The sequence below is a fragment of the Pollachius pollachius genome, assembly GCF_949987615.1.
Source record: "Pollachius pollachius genome assembly, chromosome: 4".
NCBI classification, from domain to species: domain Eukaryota; kingdom Metazoa; phylum Chordata; class Actinopteri; order Gadiformes; family Gadidae; genus Pollachius; species Pollachius pollachius.
In genome coordinates, this window is record NC_136937.1 from 6,927,330 (window position 1) to 6,944,807 (window position 17,478).

At 51.6% G+C, this 17,478-nt stretch overlaps 1 protein-coding gene across 2 annotated transcripts; it reads right to left on the reverse strand.

Annotated features, from left to right (window-relative positions):
- Positions 1–131: 131 nt before the first annotated feature.
- Positions 132–14,655, reverse strand: nap1l1 (nucleosome assembly protein 1-like 1; the record flags this gene model as incomplete). 2 transcript variants are annotated; one of them, XM_079735500.1, is made up of 15 exons in its annotated part: positions 132–1,432; positions 4,117–4,167; positions 4,287–4,319; positions 4,485–4,607; positions 4,851–4,870; positions 5,006–5,151; positions 5,510–5,649; positions 5,731–5,802; positions 6,506–6,634; positions 7,414–7,494; positions 8,729–8,870; positions 9,470–9,572; positions 10,436–10,521; positions 12,049–12,085; positions 14,538–14,655. In XM_079735500.1, 15 exons carry the CDS (start codon positions 14,653–14,655, stop codon positions 1,394–1,396), a joined length of 1,320 nt encoding a protein of 439 aa, XP_079591626.1. In that variant the 3' UTR covers positions 132–1,393. The 2 variants fall into 2 exon arrangements, with proteins under 2 accessions (XP_079591626.1, XP_079591627.1); XM_079735501.1 differs by lacking the exons at positions 9,470–9,572; positions 10,436–10,521; positions 12,049–12,085; positions 14,538–14,655 and adding an exon at positions 9,281–9,444.
- Positions 14,656–17,478: the final 2,823 nt, after the last annotated feature.

Here is a 17,478-nt window from a genome sequence, read left to right on the forward strand (position 1 = left end):
TCCCTAAAGGAGGCGTTTTGTAGAAGGCAAGTACACCCAGTGAACATCGACTCCTAGCTGAGTCAATAGTGAATAAACCAAGGTTACCTTAAGACTAGAGGCACCATAATGACGACTCAGAGACGGCAGTACACGTTGAACCAGTTTATTCATGAATATACACGTACAGTTATTGAATACATTGGTAACTTGTAGCATAGCATTTAACCCTGACAACAGCTGCTAACTTTATACCCTGGCTGTCCACCGGGGGCAGTTCAGACCACGAGGGCGGGAGCCAATCATCTTCTCTTATTGCTCTAATGTGCTTCAGGCGGGGGGGGGGGGGGGGGCAGCCTTCTTATTGGTGCTTTGTTTCCTTCACAGTGATAAAGTTGAACTTTGACCCCAGGGGGTGGGCGTGGTCAGAGCAAGGTGGGAGTCAGCTGACCTTTGGGGCGGGACTTAGAAGTGACACACCTCCGATCTCGGGTTGGAATCTCTCTCTGTGCACTACGTCTACCAGCTGGTCCTACACACACATGCAACGCTCTCTAAAAATCAGACGAGGGTTCAACACCAGTTCAACGCCAGACACGACTAAGCCGCTAGACGGAGGCTAGCACGTCAACCAGCCAGAAACAGGCTCACGTGTTAGCATGCAACCCGCTAGACAGAAGCTAGTGCGCTGGATGCTAACAGACGGTACAAAGTGCTGGGGCTAGGGTTGGGGGCGGGGGGGTGGGGGGGGAAGCTAACTGGTCCCGAAGGTTTGAGCAGCGGTGACACATGGTTCTGTTAGTTGACCTGGTCGGGTGCCGGCCAGGGATACTGGAATGTTTGGTTTAGGGAGCGGACCCGGGTTTCTAGGTTTGGTGTGTGGGGGGGGGGGGGGCGTCTCTAGGACCCTGATGACAGACTGGTTCTGATCCATCCTCCACCCCCACCGGGTCCCAAGTGCTACAGAATCTTCCAGACCGACCCTGAAGGGCTGGAGAAATGGGGGAGGGGGATACTGGGGAGGAGGGGGTATCGTCACGGTGACACTGCCTGCATCAGCTGTTGTCCACGAGTAAACACAACCAAAGTGAGAGTAAACCTAGCGGAGAATACCATGCGACCTGCAGGGGGGCTATAATACAGAGGAGAACACAACGGAAAAACACCACGTATACCAGGGTTTAAGACGCTAAAATACTACGGGATCACTAGTATTTTAAGATGCTAAAGACCTCGTATACCGAGCCGGGCTCGCTGGGTTAGAACAGTTCTGGTAACAAAAATCTTAAACCCCTTTTCTTTTTTTCTTCAATTTATTTCTACCAAGAAAAATACAAAACATCATAAGGCGGTGCGAGTCTAGTAGGAGTCTTGTTACAGTGTCGTTAGTCCTCCGAGCAGCAGGGGGGCGATCTCACTGCTGTTTACACTCGGGTGTCGGGTTGGCGTCCTTCTGCAACGAGACCATAGTGGAAAGGCAGGGGTTAACACAGAACACACACACACACCACTACAGGTGCATACACAAACACGCACACCACTACACACTGGACTATCCAGAGACAAGATTGGGGAGGTTGGATTGAATCGTTCGTCTGGGAGGTCAACCAGGTAATGAAAGTTCAAAGTGCTTGTAATGTAGTCAGCATCACAAGGCGCACATCCCCAATGATGCCTTGAACACAAAACAAACAGCAGCCGACCTGCTCATAAAAGGTAATGTGTGAGGTGTGATGGTTCCATTCCTAGTGCTCCCTCTGCTGGCCGGGGGAAATGCATGAAGGCCGTGGCAGACGTTTCAGTGACAGGCTGCAATAACGGTGGGGTTTGAACTCTGATGGTCCAGAGACAAATGCCTTCATGGGGGTGTTCCACCGTTCTACCTGAGCTTCAACACCAATAGATGCTTAAACACAGGACTACTCCGTACACAAAAAGGGTCCTACATTTAGTGGGCGTGGCCCTGACTAGAAAGTTCACTGCCGGAAAACATCTGGTTTTCCAGCATCGTTTCAGAAGTAAAACTCGAAAGGCAGGTTTCCACACGATTACTCAGATGCATATTCAACTGGTCAATCGGCCAGGTCTGACCCATGCCACTGGTCCTACTGGTGAGGACACCTGCTGGGATATGCTTTGTGTGTACTGGTCTGCCTTGGTTCAGTCTCGCTGAAGTTAACCCTGAAATGAGGAACATGTCCAGCATGGCGGCGTCTAGAACGGGCACACAAGCAAACCAAACGGGGCGGGGGGGGGGGGGGGGAGGCCTCTCAACATACAGAATAGCCCTGGTTACTGGGACGACGGGTTAGAGGGAACGCCACAACACCCCAACAGGTTAGTGAGGTGGAGGGAGACAAGGGGGAGGGAGCAGAGGTGGAGGAGGATGGGGAGATGGAAGCCAGGCAAAAGGAAAGGTGATGGAGGAGAGCCATGGGTACCTACCAGGATATTGTTAGTGCTCTACAGACACCCCGCTAAACCTAGTGGAGAAACGTGATACACAGGCGCTGGCTTAACCAAGGCATCCCAGGGGAACACAACGACTGAAGAGTGCAGAATACAGAAGGTCACGGAGCCCTGGGCACGCTGTCAGGTCGAGGACTCGGACATCTATGGATTTATCCGGTCATTTAGCAGACAGCGTTATCCAACGTGAAGCGCAATGCATTCTGAGGTCATTAAGGGGTGTTAGGATCGTCTTGCTCTAGATACCAGGACATTCAGGTCAATAAGGGGTGTTGTTCTAGGGGGTACCAGGACATTCAGGTCATTAAGGGATGTTAGGGTCGTCTTGCTCTAGATACCAGGACATTCAGGTCAATAAGGGGTGTTGTTCTAGGGGGTACCAGGACATTCAGGTCATTAAGGGGTGTTAGGGTCGTCTTGCTCTAGATACCAGGACATTCAGGTCAATAAGGGGTGTTGTTCTAGGGGGTACCAGGACATTCAGGTCGCTAAGGGGTGTTAGGGTCGTCTTGCTCTAGATACCAGGACATTCAGGTCAATAAGGGGTGTTGTTCTAGGGGGTACCAGGACATTCAGGTCGCTAAGGGGTGGTAGGGTCAACCAGGACATTGGGGATCAGACCTCACTACCCTTTCCTCTTTAGGATGGATCTAGGTAGGGGAAAGTCATCTTTGAGGATAGAGGGTTTTGTAGCATGAAATGAAAGTTAGGATTGAGAAAGACTTGAAATGAAAGAAGTGTTTTGCTCTAGTGTACTGGAATATGTACAAGTTAGCAAAGACTTTATTCACCATAACCAGCTTTCAGCAGAGGGTCAGATACTAAAACCACATTCATAAGGCATTTCCCCGACCTATGCATAACCGCTTTATCCAAGGAGTCACTTATTTACGTTTGCAGTGTAAGTGGGTAAGCAGGTATGGGCATGCATGGGTACTGAATGTTACTGCGTTTGGTTAGGTTGCTCAACGTGGTGACATCAGAGATCCGGGGCACGGATCGGAGCGCTTGACAATATGTATTCTGTATGTTGAACCCCAACAAACCAACAGCTACAGCAGTGGTCCTACGTCAAACAACAAAGGTAATAACCGGAGACCCCAAACTTATGGAGGAAAATACCCAATATCCTAATAACGAAGCCCTGTGTTGGTGTGGCAGCGATGCCAGCTATGACAGTAAAGTAATTATGTGAAGTGTACTTCTGTAAAGGCCATCAATCAGAGATGCACCTTACAGGCTAGAAGACCAGTAGGTGGTCTACAGTACCCTCCAGAAGGAGGTCTTCTGAGACGCGAGGGGTGGTTTGAGAGATGTATTTTTACAAAAGGGACAAAATATATTTTTAAAAAAAAACTTAAAAAAATAAAAATGTAAATATACAGGATTATAGCCCTAGGCTAATTTACATCCTTAGTCCCTGACTGGAAGATGGTCCCTTAATAAATTTAAAATAAAGCGAAATAAAACAAATCATAATATACAGTAAAAACAAGAGTAAAACATAATAGACTGGGTTAACAGATCAGCGGCAGTGGACAAATGATAAATGATCCCAGCTAGTGACCACATGGTTGTGTTTAGCACAAGGACAGGTCTTATCAAGGACCACTGCGGTAGCCGTTTCACTTTCACACCATCTTCATCACACAGGAGCTGTGGTCTTACCTTGGGATCGTAGTCGGGGTCGTTCTCCTCATCAGCCTCTTCCTCTCCCTCCTTATAGACAGAAGGACATAGCACAATTAGTGCTTCAGAGTCTTTAAGACCAGATCACCAAGGCAACACCTAGTAAGTTATGTCTCAAGGGTTAGGGTTATCTACTAGTTTGGTCTTACCTCATCATCGGCCTCTTCTCCCTCCTCATCATACTGCAAAGGGAAAACAAGGGTTACCAAGAGTCACCATCATTAGTTCATCAGCACCTTATGGGTCAAAAGGAAACCACTAGTTTGGTGACAGTTTTAGAAGGGGGGTGACTACTAGTCGGTCGGGTGACGACCACTCGTCAGCCGGGGGACCGCTAGTTGACTCACGTCATCGTCGTCGTCCTCGATGGCCTCGCCGGTGAAGTACAGCACGGCCCGGGGAACGATGCGCTCACGGATGAAGTGTCCGATCTCAAAGTCCGCCGCCAGGACCGCCTCAGAGTCCTCATCCTGAAGGGGACACGTTACCAGACACCGTTAGACCCCACCCCGTTAGACCACCCAGAGCAACACCATGGTTACCCCCAAGCAGCATCACCACGGTAACGGGGTTACAACCATAGAAACTAGATGGATCGCTAGAGAAATTCCGCATAGCGACACAGGATCACCATGGCGACTGTACCGTCACGGTATCACCATGGTAACAGCCAGCCACCACTGGGAACGTCAAAGTAAAGTTCATCCACTCACCAGCTCTCCGCTCTCGGGCACTGGAAGAGGAAGAAGGGCAGAAGGTTAGAGACATCTCCACATCGACATGAAGGTGAGCAGTCTGTGTGCAGCTCCTCTCTTTAGAGTCGGCTGAACCTCGAGGGTTCCTGAGGGACAGGTAGACTGCTCCTCACCTTCCGGCGGCGTGAAGAAGTTGAAGAAGGAGTCGTTGGGGACCGTCTTGGTGACCGTCCTCACCGTGCCGCGGCCCTTGTGCTTCTGCTTCTTCTTGATGGTCTTCAGCGTTACGTTCTTCCCCTTGGTCCAGTCGATCACACAGCTGAGGAGCAGGAAACACTGGGGTCAACGTAGCAGAGCCGCTGACCTGGTCTGGTAAGGACTGAGTTCGAGAGTCCGTCCCTACACAGACCCCCTGTCCGTCTCTACACGAGTCCTTCTGTATCACCGTTTGTCAGCATTCCCATTCTCAAGGTCCATCCAGGCCCCATATTACTGGACCCATAACCCCCAGCCCACTCAAGACAGAAAGTCAGAGGGAGGCCCAAGAGGAGGGGGTCTTCCTCCAGGGAGACAGGAGGGTGACAGGTAGATGTACCACGGCATCACGAGGCTATTTAGTGCCCTAAAGGACATGGAGCAGCTTTGAGCTCTCCATCCATGCAGTGAGGCGCACCTACCCGGTACAGCCCATGATCTCGGGCCCGTCGAAGGAGAAGGGTTCCGTCTCGTCGGGCTCGGACCTCATCTTGTAGGCCTTGGTCAGCAGAGTGTTGCTGAAGAAGTCGTTGGGCTCGAAGTGGAAATCTAGAGAGAAGCTCTGGAGGACAGAAAACCCTTCAGTTCATGTGTGGATCTAAAGGCCCATGTGTGAACACTGGTGTCTCGCGTCCCAACTCACCATGGGCTGTCCCGGATCAGAGAACTTGACTTTGATGTCTTGTAGATGTTTAAGGATGGGTTCGTCGTGTTCCTGTGGACAAAGACCAAAGTTCACCCGACCCAGTTAAATTCACTCAGGAAGACTTCCAACACATCCCTCCCCATGGAAGGTTATGAAACCACACAACGACATGTTGAACAACATGTCTTCAGGCATAGAAGGGCTCCATGTCCATCCCTCATGTCATCTAAAACGTGCACCAGTTTAAATGGCACTTAATGTATGCACTTGCATGTTGTACGTCCTGGCACTTAAGCAGGTACTTCATGTAGCATCTTATCCTAGCTAACTTTGTTGTATACGGGGAATGGGTTCACCTAGCGATGGTAAGTGTTTGGCACCTAGTTCTATTAACATCCTTACTATACAGAGAAGAAAGAGAAACAACACTATCGCTGAAAAAAGTAGTTATTGTAAGTCGCTTTGGATAGAAGTTTCCGCTGAATGCCCTAAATGTAAATGTGGATGTTAATGTAGGATGTTACTAGTGTAAATGTGGATGTTCATGTAGGATGTTAATAGTGTAAATGTGGATGTTCATGTAAGATGTTACTAGTGTAAATGTGGATGTTCATGTAGGATGTTAATAGTGTAAATGTGGATGTTCATGTAGGATGTTACTAGTGTAAAAGTTGACAAGAAGCAGCCAGCAGGGGGCCCCCCCAAACTCAAAGCTCCCCCTGATTGGCTGAGCGGCTCTGGGTCACACCATATCAGGCTCTTATTGGCCTACCTGGAGCATGTCGCTGAGCAGGTCAACGTTCTTGAAGACGGTGAGCCAGAATTCGGGGATGCCTTTAGGGTCCTCCTTCTCCTCATCCTTCTTCTCCTCCTCCACCTTGGCCTTCTCCTTCATCTCCTCCTGATGGGGCACACAAAAAAACTGCATCAAGAACAACTCCATCATCAACAGAGGAGCACAACTCATCCCCCACAGTCAGAGGTACCCAACTCATCCCCCTCAGTCAGAGGTACCCAACTCATCCCCCACAGTCAGAGGTACCCAACTCATCCCCCTCAGTCAGAGGTACCCAACTCATCCCCCTCAGTCAGAGGTACCCAACTCATCCCCCTCAGTCAGAGGTACCCAACTCATCCCCCACAGTCAGAGGTACCCAACTCATCCCCCTCAGTCAGAGGTACCCAACTCATCCCCCTCAGTCAGAGGTACCCAACTCATCCCCCTCAGTCAGAGGTACCCAACTCATCCCCCTCAGTCAGAGGTACCCAACTCATCCCCCTCAGTCAGAGGTACCCAACTCATCCCCCTCAGTCAGAGGTACACAACTCATCACCCTTATAGTCAGACATTTCTGAACCCGAACTTAACCCTACCAGCCCAGACCGATGTCAGTAGGGCCAAAATCAAAACAGGAAAAGAGTTCAGGTTCTGGTCGGCTTCTACCCGTTATTAAGGTTTCTATATAGGGACTCGTTCCTACTGGTTTCAGCTTATGGTACCAGATGTATATAGGGACTCGTTCCTACTGGTTTCAGCTGATGGTACCAGATGTATATAGGGACTCGTTCCTACTGGTTTCAGCTGATGGTACCATATGTATATAGGGAATGGTTCCTACTGGTTACAGCTGATGGTAGCAGTTGTATACTGGTTCTAACGGGTTGTGCTTGGTTACTTACGGTCAGCTCTTCCTCCTCGGCAGGCTTCCACTCACACTCCTCGTCCGTGGGCTCGTAGACGGCCTTCACGATGTCGCTCCTCTGAGGAAAAACAAGAGCGTTAGCATCACAGTAGCAACCGTACCAAGCAGCTCACACTGGGGCTGACAGCTCGCTATCCCCCCCCCCCCCCCCCCCCAGGCTAACCGATACCCCCACCCAGGCCAACAACTAGCTACCACCTCCTCCAACTATATTGAATATTACATAATACCACACAAGTTTACAAGTTCAAGTGTTTAGCAAAGGTAAGGATTTGAGGTCATGTGCGGTGTCTGAATGTTGTGTCTTATCTATGGGAGCTGGGGGGGGGGGTAGAGCTGCATCAACAGTAATGAGAGGCCTAGTTAGCAGCCCCAGGGACATCAGCGCTTTGTCTCAGCAGGAGTCACTGGAGCCATCAGGGGGGCTGGGGGGTGATGTGGATCTCAGAGTGAAACGTGTAGATCTCAGAGTGAGACGTGTGGATCTCAGGGTGAGACGTGTGGATCTCAGGGTGAGACGTGTGGATCTCAGGGTGAGACGTGTGGATCTCAGGGTGAGACGTGTGGATCTCAGGGTGAGACGTGTGGATCTCAGGGTGAGACGTGTGGATCTCAGGGTGAGACGTGTGGATCTCAGGGTGAGACGTGTGGATCTCAGGGTGAGACGTGTGGATCTCAGGGTGAGACGTGGTACAGACCCACAGGGAGGGTGTACTGGTCAGGTGTGAGTGGGATGGTTGAAGGGGTACTGGTCAGGTGTGAGTGTGATGGTTTACGGGGTACTGGTCAGGTGTGAGTGGGATGGTTGAAGGGGTACTGGTCAGGTGTGAGTGTGATGGTTTACGGGGTACTGGTCAGGTGTGAGTGGGATGGTTGCCAGGGTACTGGTCAGGTGTGAGTGGGATGGTTGAAGGGGTACTGGTCAGGTGTGAGTGGGATGGTTGACAGGGTACTGGTCAGGTGTGAGTGGGATGGTTGAAGGGGTACTGGTCAGGTGTGAGTGGGACGGTTGAAGGGGTACTGGTCAGGTGTGAGTGGGATGGTTGACAGGGTACTGGTCAGGTGTGAGTGGGATGGTTGAAGGGGTACTGGTCAGGTGTGAGTGGGATGGTTGACAGGGTACTGGTCAGGTGTGAGTGGGATGGTTGAAGGGGTACTGGTCAGGTGTGAGTGGGACGGTTGAAGGGGTACTGGTCAGGTGTGAGTGGGATGGATGCCGGGGTACTGGTCGGGTGGGAGTGGGATGGTTGCCGGGGTACTGGTCGGGTGTGAGTGGGATGGTTGCCGGGTACCTTGTCGAAGAGGGGCTGGTAGAGGGCGGCGTACTTCCTCTCCAGCTCGTGGACCTCCTCGTAGAACTTGGCCTCTATGTGGGCGCACTTCACCTGGAGGTTCTTCAGGGCGTGGACGCGCCGCTTCACCACCTTGGGGAGGCTGGAGAGAGGTGGGGGGGTTCATAGGGGTGATGCAGATGGAGGGAGGGCAGAGTATGCGTGGTGCTTCAGCTCATCTCTAACGGCCTATAGGTGTGCTGAACAACTTCCCTGGGATCGCCAGAGGCGTCAACCCGGAGAACCCTGACCCCAGGGCTGCTGCTGCTGGCCCCCCGTGTACTAGTTCCGGTACCTCTGTGTGTGTGAACTGGTACCTCTCTGTGTGTGTACTGGTGTACGTGTACTGGTTTATGCGCGTGCGTGCGTGCGTGCGTGCGTGCGTGCGTGACTTGTACCCTCCATGTATCCAGAGGGGGACCCTACCAGGCCGTGTGTGTACTGGTAACTCGCCGTGTGTGACAAGTAGTACTGGTACCTCGCCATGCGTGTGTACACTGGTTATACTGGTACCTCTCCATGTATCCAGAGGGCGACCCCACCAGGCTGTGTGTGTACTGGTTATACTGGTACCTCTCCATGTATCCAGAGGGCGACCCCACCAGGAAGTGTGTGTACTGGTTATACTGGTACCTCTCCATGTATCCAGAGGGCGACCCCACCAGGCTGTGTGTGTACTGGTTATACTGGTGTTACTGGTACCTCTCCATGTATCCAGAGGGCGACCCCACCAGGCCGTCCAGCCTCTCCTGCAGCGCCGCCAGGATCTCCGGGTTCTGCATCATCTGGACCGTCAGCTGACGGGCTGCAACACAGAGCCGAGCACAGAGCACCGTCACCTCACTGGACCAATCAGAGCCCACCGTCACGTCACTGGACCAATCACAGCCCACAGTCACGTCACTGGACCAATCATAGCCCACAGTCACGTCACTGGACCAATCAGAGCCCACAGTCACGTCACTGGACCAATCAGAGCCCACAGTCACGTCACTGGACCAATCAGCACAGTCGTCACTGAACCAATCAGCACAGTCACGTCACTGGACCAATCACAGACTACACAACCACTTCATGTGGACGCGTCTCATCATAAATAATTCAACACAGCGCTGTGTTTAACATGCTTCTGCCAGATCCTCCAGCTCAGGCAGCATCTGGCAGACCTCATGTAGATGAAGGGAAGCAGTATGCGGCCCACACCAACAGAAGACTGTCACAAGGCCCTGAAGTCTTTGTTTTGTAAAGATAATCCTGCTCTAAAAATAGACGTCTAATTTCAGCCATGAAGGCAGCGGAGGGAGGCGGGAGGTGTTAGTGTAGCACATCAAAGTCAGCTCAGAGCCCACTGGGTTCTACAAGCAACCGCTGGCCCAGACAGCCTCGCCACCTCAAGTCACTGGCCCACGCAGCCTCACAGCCTACATTAACCATCCGGTTAACACACACCGTGCTCCTCATACCGGGAGACCAGCAGGAGGAGCAGGAGGAGGAGCCTTAGAGACAGACTCATGTCAGGGCTGCTGCCCAGTGTGAGCAGTGTCTGTTGAGGCGAGTGCGTGTGTCGTGTAGGTGTGATGAGTCGATTGTGTGCAGTGCAATGTGTTGAGTGTTTAGTGCAGGTGTTTATGCGGTGCCAGGTGGTGTGGTGTGTGTTCCATGCGGTACCTTTGCTGTTCTCATCCTCTCCCGTCTCCTCCTCCTCCACCTCCTCCACGTCCTCCATGTCGGCGGGGTCCATCTCCTGCTCCTTGCTGCTCAGGAGGAACACAAGTCATGTGATTAGTAACTCTAGGAGGCCGACAGGTAGGGGTCAGGCGTAATCTAGCTCTAGGAGGCCTAAAGGTACTAAAGGACTAGACGCTGTGGATCGAACCCAGAATCTTTTGTCTTGAGCCGACACACTAGCCCACCAGGTCCCCAGTCTGTTCAGAGTGGCGGTGTTTAACTGTAATAAGCACTGGGACGAGCCAACTGGGACCGGCCAGCCGTGACCAAGAGCCACACAGAGCCTCTCCATTACACCAGTTAAGACCAGCTATCGAATGACACTCAAGTCGCAAAAACAAAACTATTCACTTACACAAATGCGTGAAAATCAGGCACAGATAATAGCAAAACTACCGAATACGATCCATTTTGATGACCACACTTTCAGGAGAAAGAAAGGTCTGCCAGGGCGAGTGGCGCCCCCCACTGGCGGCTGAGTGTCAAAACACTGTTTAAATGTCACCCGTCTGGACCGCAGGTGGTGAGTGGGCACCACCAGACCACAATGGAAAACAGGACGGACACAATGACGGCGGAGAGAGGGAGATACAGGCGAGACAGACCAGGGGGACAGAGGGAGATACAGGCGAGACAGACCAGGGGGACAGAGGGAGATACAGGCGAGACAGACCAGGGGGACAGAGGGAGATGCAGGCGAGACAGACCAGGGGGACAGAGGGAGATACAGGCGAGACAGACCAGGGGGAGATACAGGCGAGACAGACCAGGGGGAGATACAGGCGAGACAGACCAGGGGGAGAGAGGGAGATACAAGCGAGACAGACCAGGGGGAGAGAGGGAGATACAAGCGAGACAGACCAGGGGGAGAGAGGGAGATACAAGCGAGACAGACCAGGGGGAGAGAGGGAGATACAAGCGAGACAGACCAGGGGGAGAGAGGGAGATACAAGCGAGACAGACCAGGTGGAGAGAGGGAGATACAAGCGAGACAGACCAGGGGGAGAGAGGGAGATACAAGCGAGACAGACCAGGGGGAGATAGGGAGATACAAGCGAGACAGACCACGGGGAGAGAGGGAGATACAGGCCAAGACAGACCAGAGAAACAAGGAGTCATTGTGGTCTAGCCTTCTTTGTCCTCAGTCATTAAAGATTTAACAGCCATTTAACCAATTAAGATATCTGCTCAACAGCCCCATCTCCAAGACTGATTAACATAATTAAGCCCTCTCTTCCTGGCCACAGTAATGATAGCCTGTGTTCCTCCACTGCCTGTTAGGGTTCCTCCAGTCTAGAGTGTCTTAGACCCTACTGCTCTTGACCCTACTGCTTTAGACCAATGTACATTAGTCCTGTAAAAGTTATGTTACTACAGGAAAGGGAAGAGAGACAAGACTGAATAGAGCAAGTCTGAAGAGAGTGGAGAGAGAGCAACAGACCAGTGGTGGAGAGACAGAGCGATTGAGAGAGACTTGCAGAGGGAGAGACCAGCAGTGAAGAGAGACCACAGGGGAGAGACCTGGACACTACAGTGGAGAAGTGAGTACTTACTTGTCGAGGTCGGCCATCTTAGCGGAGTAGGGCGGTGCTGTGGAGAGACCAGAGAGACCATTAGGCCGGAAGAGGACAAGGATGAGACTGATGCAGTCAGCAGACTGTTGGGCTAGGAGGTAGTAGGGGACCAAACCATCTATCCCCACACAGGCTTAACACCCCCCGCCTGCTCCGCATAGAAGAACAAAACTAACCCCTCCAGACCTCCCAGAGACAGGCCAACAATGAGGAGGCTTCAACGGCAATCAGTCCCCTGGTTGTACTGGGCAGCTCCCAGAGTCCACCAGCAGAACAGTGGGGTTGTACTGGGCAGTGTCCACCCGTTGTAGTACAAGTAATTTGATGGTTCTATATAGTCAACAGTAAACTCTTTGTTCCGCTTCCACATGCCAGATTAAACCAGCGTAATCCAGATTATTTTTGTCTGTTTTAATTTACAATGTTTAAACCTTTGGTAACAGAGGCAGCATCATTGGGGGGGGGGGGGGTGTACAGAACTCACCTCAGACCTCAAACTACACCACCCAGGACAGGCCGTCCTCTGTACACCACAGACCTTCCTCATCTAAACTTCCTCTTCTGTGGTTTTGAGGGGAGACTACAGGATTTCCTTCATCAGCGTTAATGATTGCTTGGATGCCTAGCTGCAACTAACATAGTTAATAATTTAGTTGACTCTGTTTCTACAATGTGATGCTACAGGACTGAGGGTGTGGCAGTAGAGGAGGTGTCAGGTACCAAATGCACCAATCAGCTTGGGCTTAGCTCCACTACCTTCACATGGTCACAGTCAGACCAGTATGGAGTACACATGGTCACATTCACTCAGAATTAAAACACTTCAAATATCTATATCTCCATCTTAATCTACGATAGTCCTAATTATTAAAAGGAAATTACTTTCACAGCACCAAACTTGCAATTAAGTATCCAATGACCAACAACTCTAATGTTATATAGTAAACTCAATTAATTAATGTGGAGTTCCCAGCGTTAAGGACATGGTGTAAAAACAGTGCTTCTGTAGAACAGTTGGTGAGGATCCCATAGTCAATGATTCAGATATTAAATGCATAACGCAACACGCAGGACTTCAAAGCTACAGTCCCCATTCTTCTGTAATTCCTGATGAATATTATTGTTGACATTATTGTTGGACTAAGGATAGGAAACTAAACAGCTGTCCCTAAAAGCCTGACAAACCCTCTGAAAACACGAGCTCATTGCCGATGCATTATGGAAAGTGTGTGTGATTATATGGAGGTCTACCATGGAGAGGACGTCAGGTTGATGAACCTGAATGTGTTGAGCTACAGCAGCGTGGTCTACAAGAACATCCTCACCCACTCCACACACAAAGGAAACACACTAAATGATGAACACCAGTTGGTTTAAACTAAATTTATTTTACGTTTTCCCCCTCAAAATAAACTTGAAACTGAACGGCAGTTCAGCTCCAACCAACCTCTGTCTGACCACATGTTGAACCACCAAGCATCACCCCTCCCACACCATCCCATCACCATGCTCACCCCTTAACCCCATCATAACTTTTCCCTAGAAACACACGCGCCCCTTCATAACTTCACCCAGTAACCAAACTAGACTTCATCACGTCACCCCATAAGCACACTCACCCCTTCACCCCAAAACCACTTCAGATTTTCATCATACAACCAGTAACCCCTTCACCGATAGCCACACTCACTACTTTACCACTTACCCATAAACACTCACCCCTTCATCACGTCACCCAGTAACCCCTTCATCACTTCACCCATAACCAAACTCAAGACTTCATCACGTCACCCCATAACCCGCCAAACCTCTTCATTATAAAGGCCCGCCAGCGAAATCTGATCATTTGACAGTAGATCCACCGTTGGTTAGCAGAGTTAGCCTAGCATCTTCCCCAGTCCATCCCCAGCGCGTGGGGCTAGCTCACCAGCTAGCCTCCGCTAACCCCACGCTAGCTTCGGCTTAGCTCCTCTGCTAGTTTGATGCGCACTTTGGGCTGAAAAGTGAAGCCTGGCATTAGGGGCTCCTGTCTAGAGGCGCTTAGCCCAGCAAACCAGTGGGGTGCCGATGCTAGGGTCCCGACGCGGTGCCCTAGCATCACGTTGGGCTAGCAGCAGGCTGAACCCCGTTTTAACGGGAGCCTCGTCACCGGAATAAGGTCAAGACCGAATTAAAATCCGCGTCATCGCAGAAGTCCCGATATTAATTTTAAACTAAAGGGTCTCCTTTAGAGGACCTCATCTGAGATCGAGGACCGGACCCGTTGACAGACCGGGTCCGGAGGGGACCGTGTGTCAGCGACGGGGGGTCCCGGGCGGACCATCATGGAGGCGCGCCATGGCTGCTGTCTTCTTGAGCCAATCGAACTGTTAACCATCGCGTGCCGCGGTGTGCCGACCCGAGTCCCCCACGGCGGGCAGCTGCACCCTACCCCGGGTGTGGTGTCAGAATAACGACGCGGCCCCTACCTTGTGGTGCGGGCGGTGAGGCTCGGATGTGAGGCGTGGAAGCGGACCGGGGTGAAAACACTCCGCTCTGATGGCGGTAAAAAGGGAGAGAGATCCCGCCGCCCGCGCTCATATACATTCAGCGTCATCACGTAAAGCGGTGGTCACGTGTGGCACGCCGCGCATGGGCGGGGCCGCGAGCATCCATAGCAGCATGTAGCCATAAAGCTAGTTGTCACATAGCTAAGATCTAAAGCTAGTTATCATGTAACTAAGACCTAAAGCTAGTGATCATGTAGCTAAGACCTATAGCTAGTTATCATGTAGCTACGACCTAAAGCTAGTTATCATGAAGATTAGATCTAAAGCATATTATAGTGAAGATGAGACCTATAGCATGTTATCATGAAGATAAGATCTATAGTATATTATAATGAAGATAAGATCTATAGTATACCATCATCTCTAAGACACCAGCTCTGTCTAAGAACCCCACTGACTATATTTCAATTCAATGACATTCAAAAGAGTTTTATCTGCATGGAAAATATATATAAGGAATATCGATAGTGATATTGGAGATCACTAGACGTTGTAGGAGGGTTTGTGTTATTGTTTGTGTTCTGTGAATCTCTCCAGACACTGAGTGGGTGAATCATTCATCACTTCAGCGGCTGAGAATAAAATACACACCTCTACTCTCTCCCCCTCTTACTGTCATCCCCTCTCTCTCCTCTCTCTCTCTCTCTCTCTCTCTCTCTCTCTCTTTTCAAAGGTCAGATCTGTGATCGGATGTGAGGGGAGCTTCCCTGAGTCATGCAGAGAGAGGTGGGGGGGGGGAGAGAGAGAGAGAGGGGAGAGAGAGACAGGTAGATGATATAAGAGAGAGAGTAAGGGAGAGAGATAAGATAGAGAGAGTAAGGGAGAAAGAGAGAGACAGTAGAAGAGAGAGATTCTTATGATATCAGGTGTGTCCTGAAGGCTATATTTAATGTCCTGTTGGTGAATGAAGGGAGCCGCGGCAGCAGAGCAGGTCTCATCCTCTGGTGACACTCACCTCTTCCCAGAATAACCAAGACATCGTCTCCACTCAGCATCCTGGAAGACGTTTAGCAGGGGGGGCCTCTTGCTCTGGGGCCCTATGGGCGCATGTGGCCCCCGAGGGGCTGGGGGGGGGGGGGGGGGGGCTCCGACTGCTGAGGGGCCCCTCCCACCCCTGAGAGGCCCCTCCCACCCCTGAGGAGGCCCCTCCCACCCCTGTGCTCCAGAAAAGCACCCCCACCTCCGGGTGCTGACCTCTGAGGCCCAGACCGCCTCCCGAGGGTGGAGGAGTGAGTACTCCTCGCTATGTCACCTGGTGTCTCCGTTGCCAGGGAACCGATTGTCTCTTAGCAACAAACAGCATGGTGGCCTTTAAAGACTTGGGATATAAATAACCTACACACACATACACACACACACACACACACGCACATGCACACCAACATGCCAACACACACAGCCACACACACGGAGGAGGTCCTCAGCTTCTGTGATGTCACTAGTGAGTTCTGACATCATGACGCTGCAGCAGACTGATGCTCTTCTTAGTGTTCTGCCCCCCTGCTAGGGGCTCGTCAGGTGACCTGCTGACCAGCTGGTCAGGTGACCTGTGGTAAGGTGGTCAGGTGACCCGGCACACACACATACATACAGACAGACAGACAGACAGACAGATGGACAGACAGATACACTATCACACACACACAGACACACACACACACACGTATGCATACAGGCAGACACCCGCACACAGACAGACACGCACACACACACACAAACACACAATCCAAGGAATAATTGTGAGAGAGGGAAAGAGAGAGAATCAGTGATGGTGTCTTTTCTTAAAGAGAGCATGAATACTTTAACAGGGCGGACCGCAAACTGACAGACACAAAGGTCCGGACATGTGACCTACATGAGGAGAGAGGAGAAGAAAGGAGAGGAGAAGAGGAGGGGAGGAGAGGAGATGAAGAGAGGGATGGAAGAGAGAGGAGAGGAGACGAGGAGAGGAAAGAGAAGAAGAGAGGAAAGGAAAGGAGAGGTGAGGAGAGGAGAGGAGAGGACAGGAGAGGAGAGGTCAGCAGAGGAGAGGTCGAAGGCGGAGAGGGGAGGGATCTGTAGATAAATGACTTCATCTCTTGGGCCTACAGTTTTGTATCATGTATGTTATGTTATGTATGCAATGTTGTGTATCACGTGGCCCCAGCGGGGGTACTGATGGCCCCGGGGGGGTCCTGATGGCCCTGACTGACGGCTGATCCCGCTGATCCCCCGGGATCAGAGGAAGCTCCGCGTCGGCGCTCCTCTTTGTTCTGGCCGGCGGGCCGGTCCTGGGGAGCGGTAATCCTGCTGCATACCGACGGGACACGTCACCGCTACACCCTACCTCCATCACCCGTCCCCCTCCGTCACCACCCCTCCCCCTCCATCACCCCGCTACACCCCACCCCCATCACCCCCCCCTCCTTCACCAACCCCTCCCCCCTCCATCACCACGCTACACCCACCTCCATCACCTCCCCCTCCAACAACCTGCTACACCCACCTCCATCACCAACCCCTCCCCCCTCCATCACCACGCTACACCCACCTCCATCACCTCCCCCTCCAACAACCTGCTACACCCACCTCCATCAGCAGCCCCTCCCCCCTCCATCACCAGCCCCTCCATCGGCCCCCAACACCCTACCTCCATCAGCAGCCCCTACACCGTTCAACTTTACCATCTATCCATTGCTATTCATTATTCATTGCAATAACTCATATTCGTTTTTTTGGTTTTCTCCAAAGCGTGCCGTGAAAGCTGGTCTGTGTCCCAGACCCTCAGTCACCATGAGGACCAATGAATTAGGGGTCGTCCTGCTCTGGAGAATAAGGTAGGCTCAGGACATCGAACCCAGAACCTTTCAGCTGGGAGGTG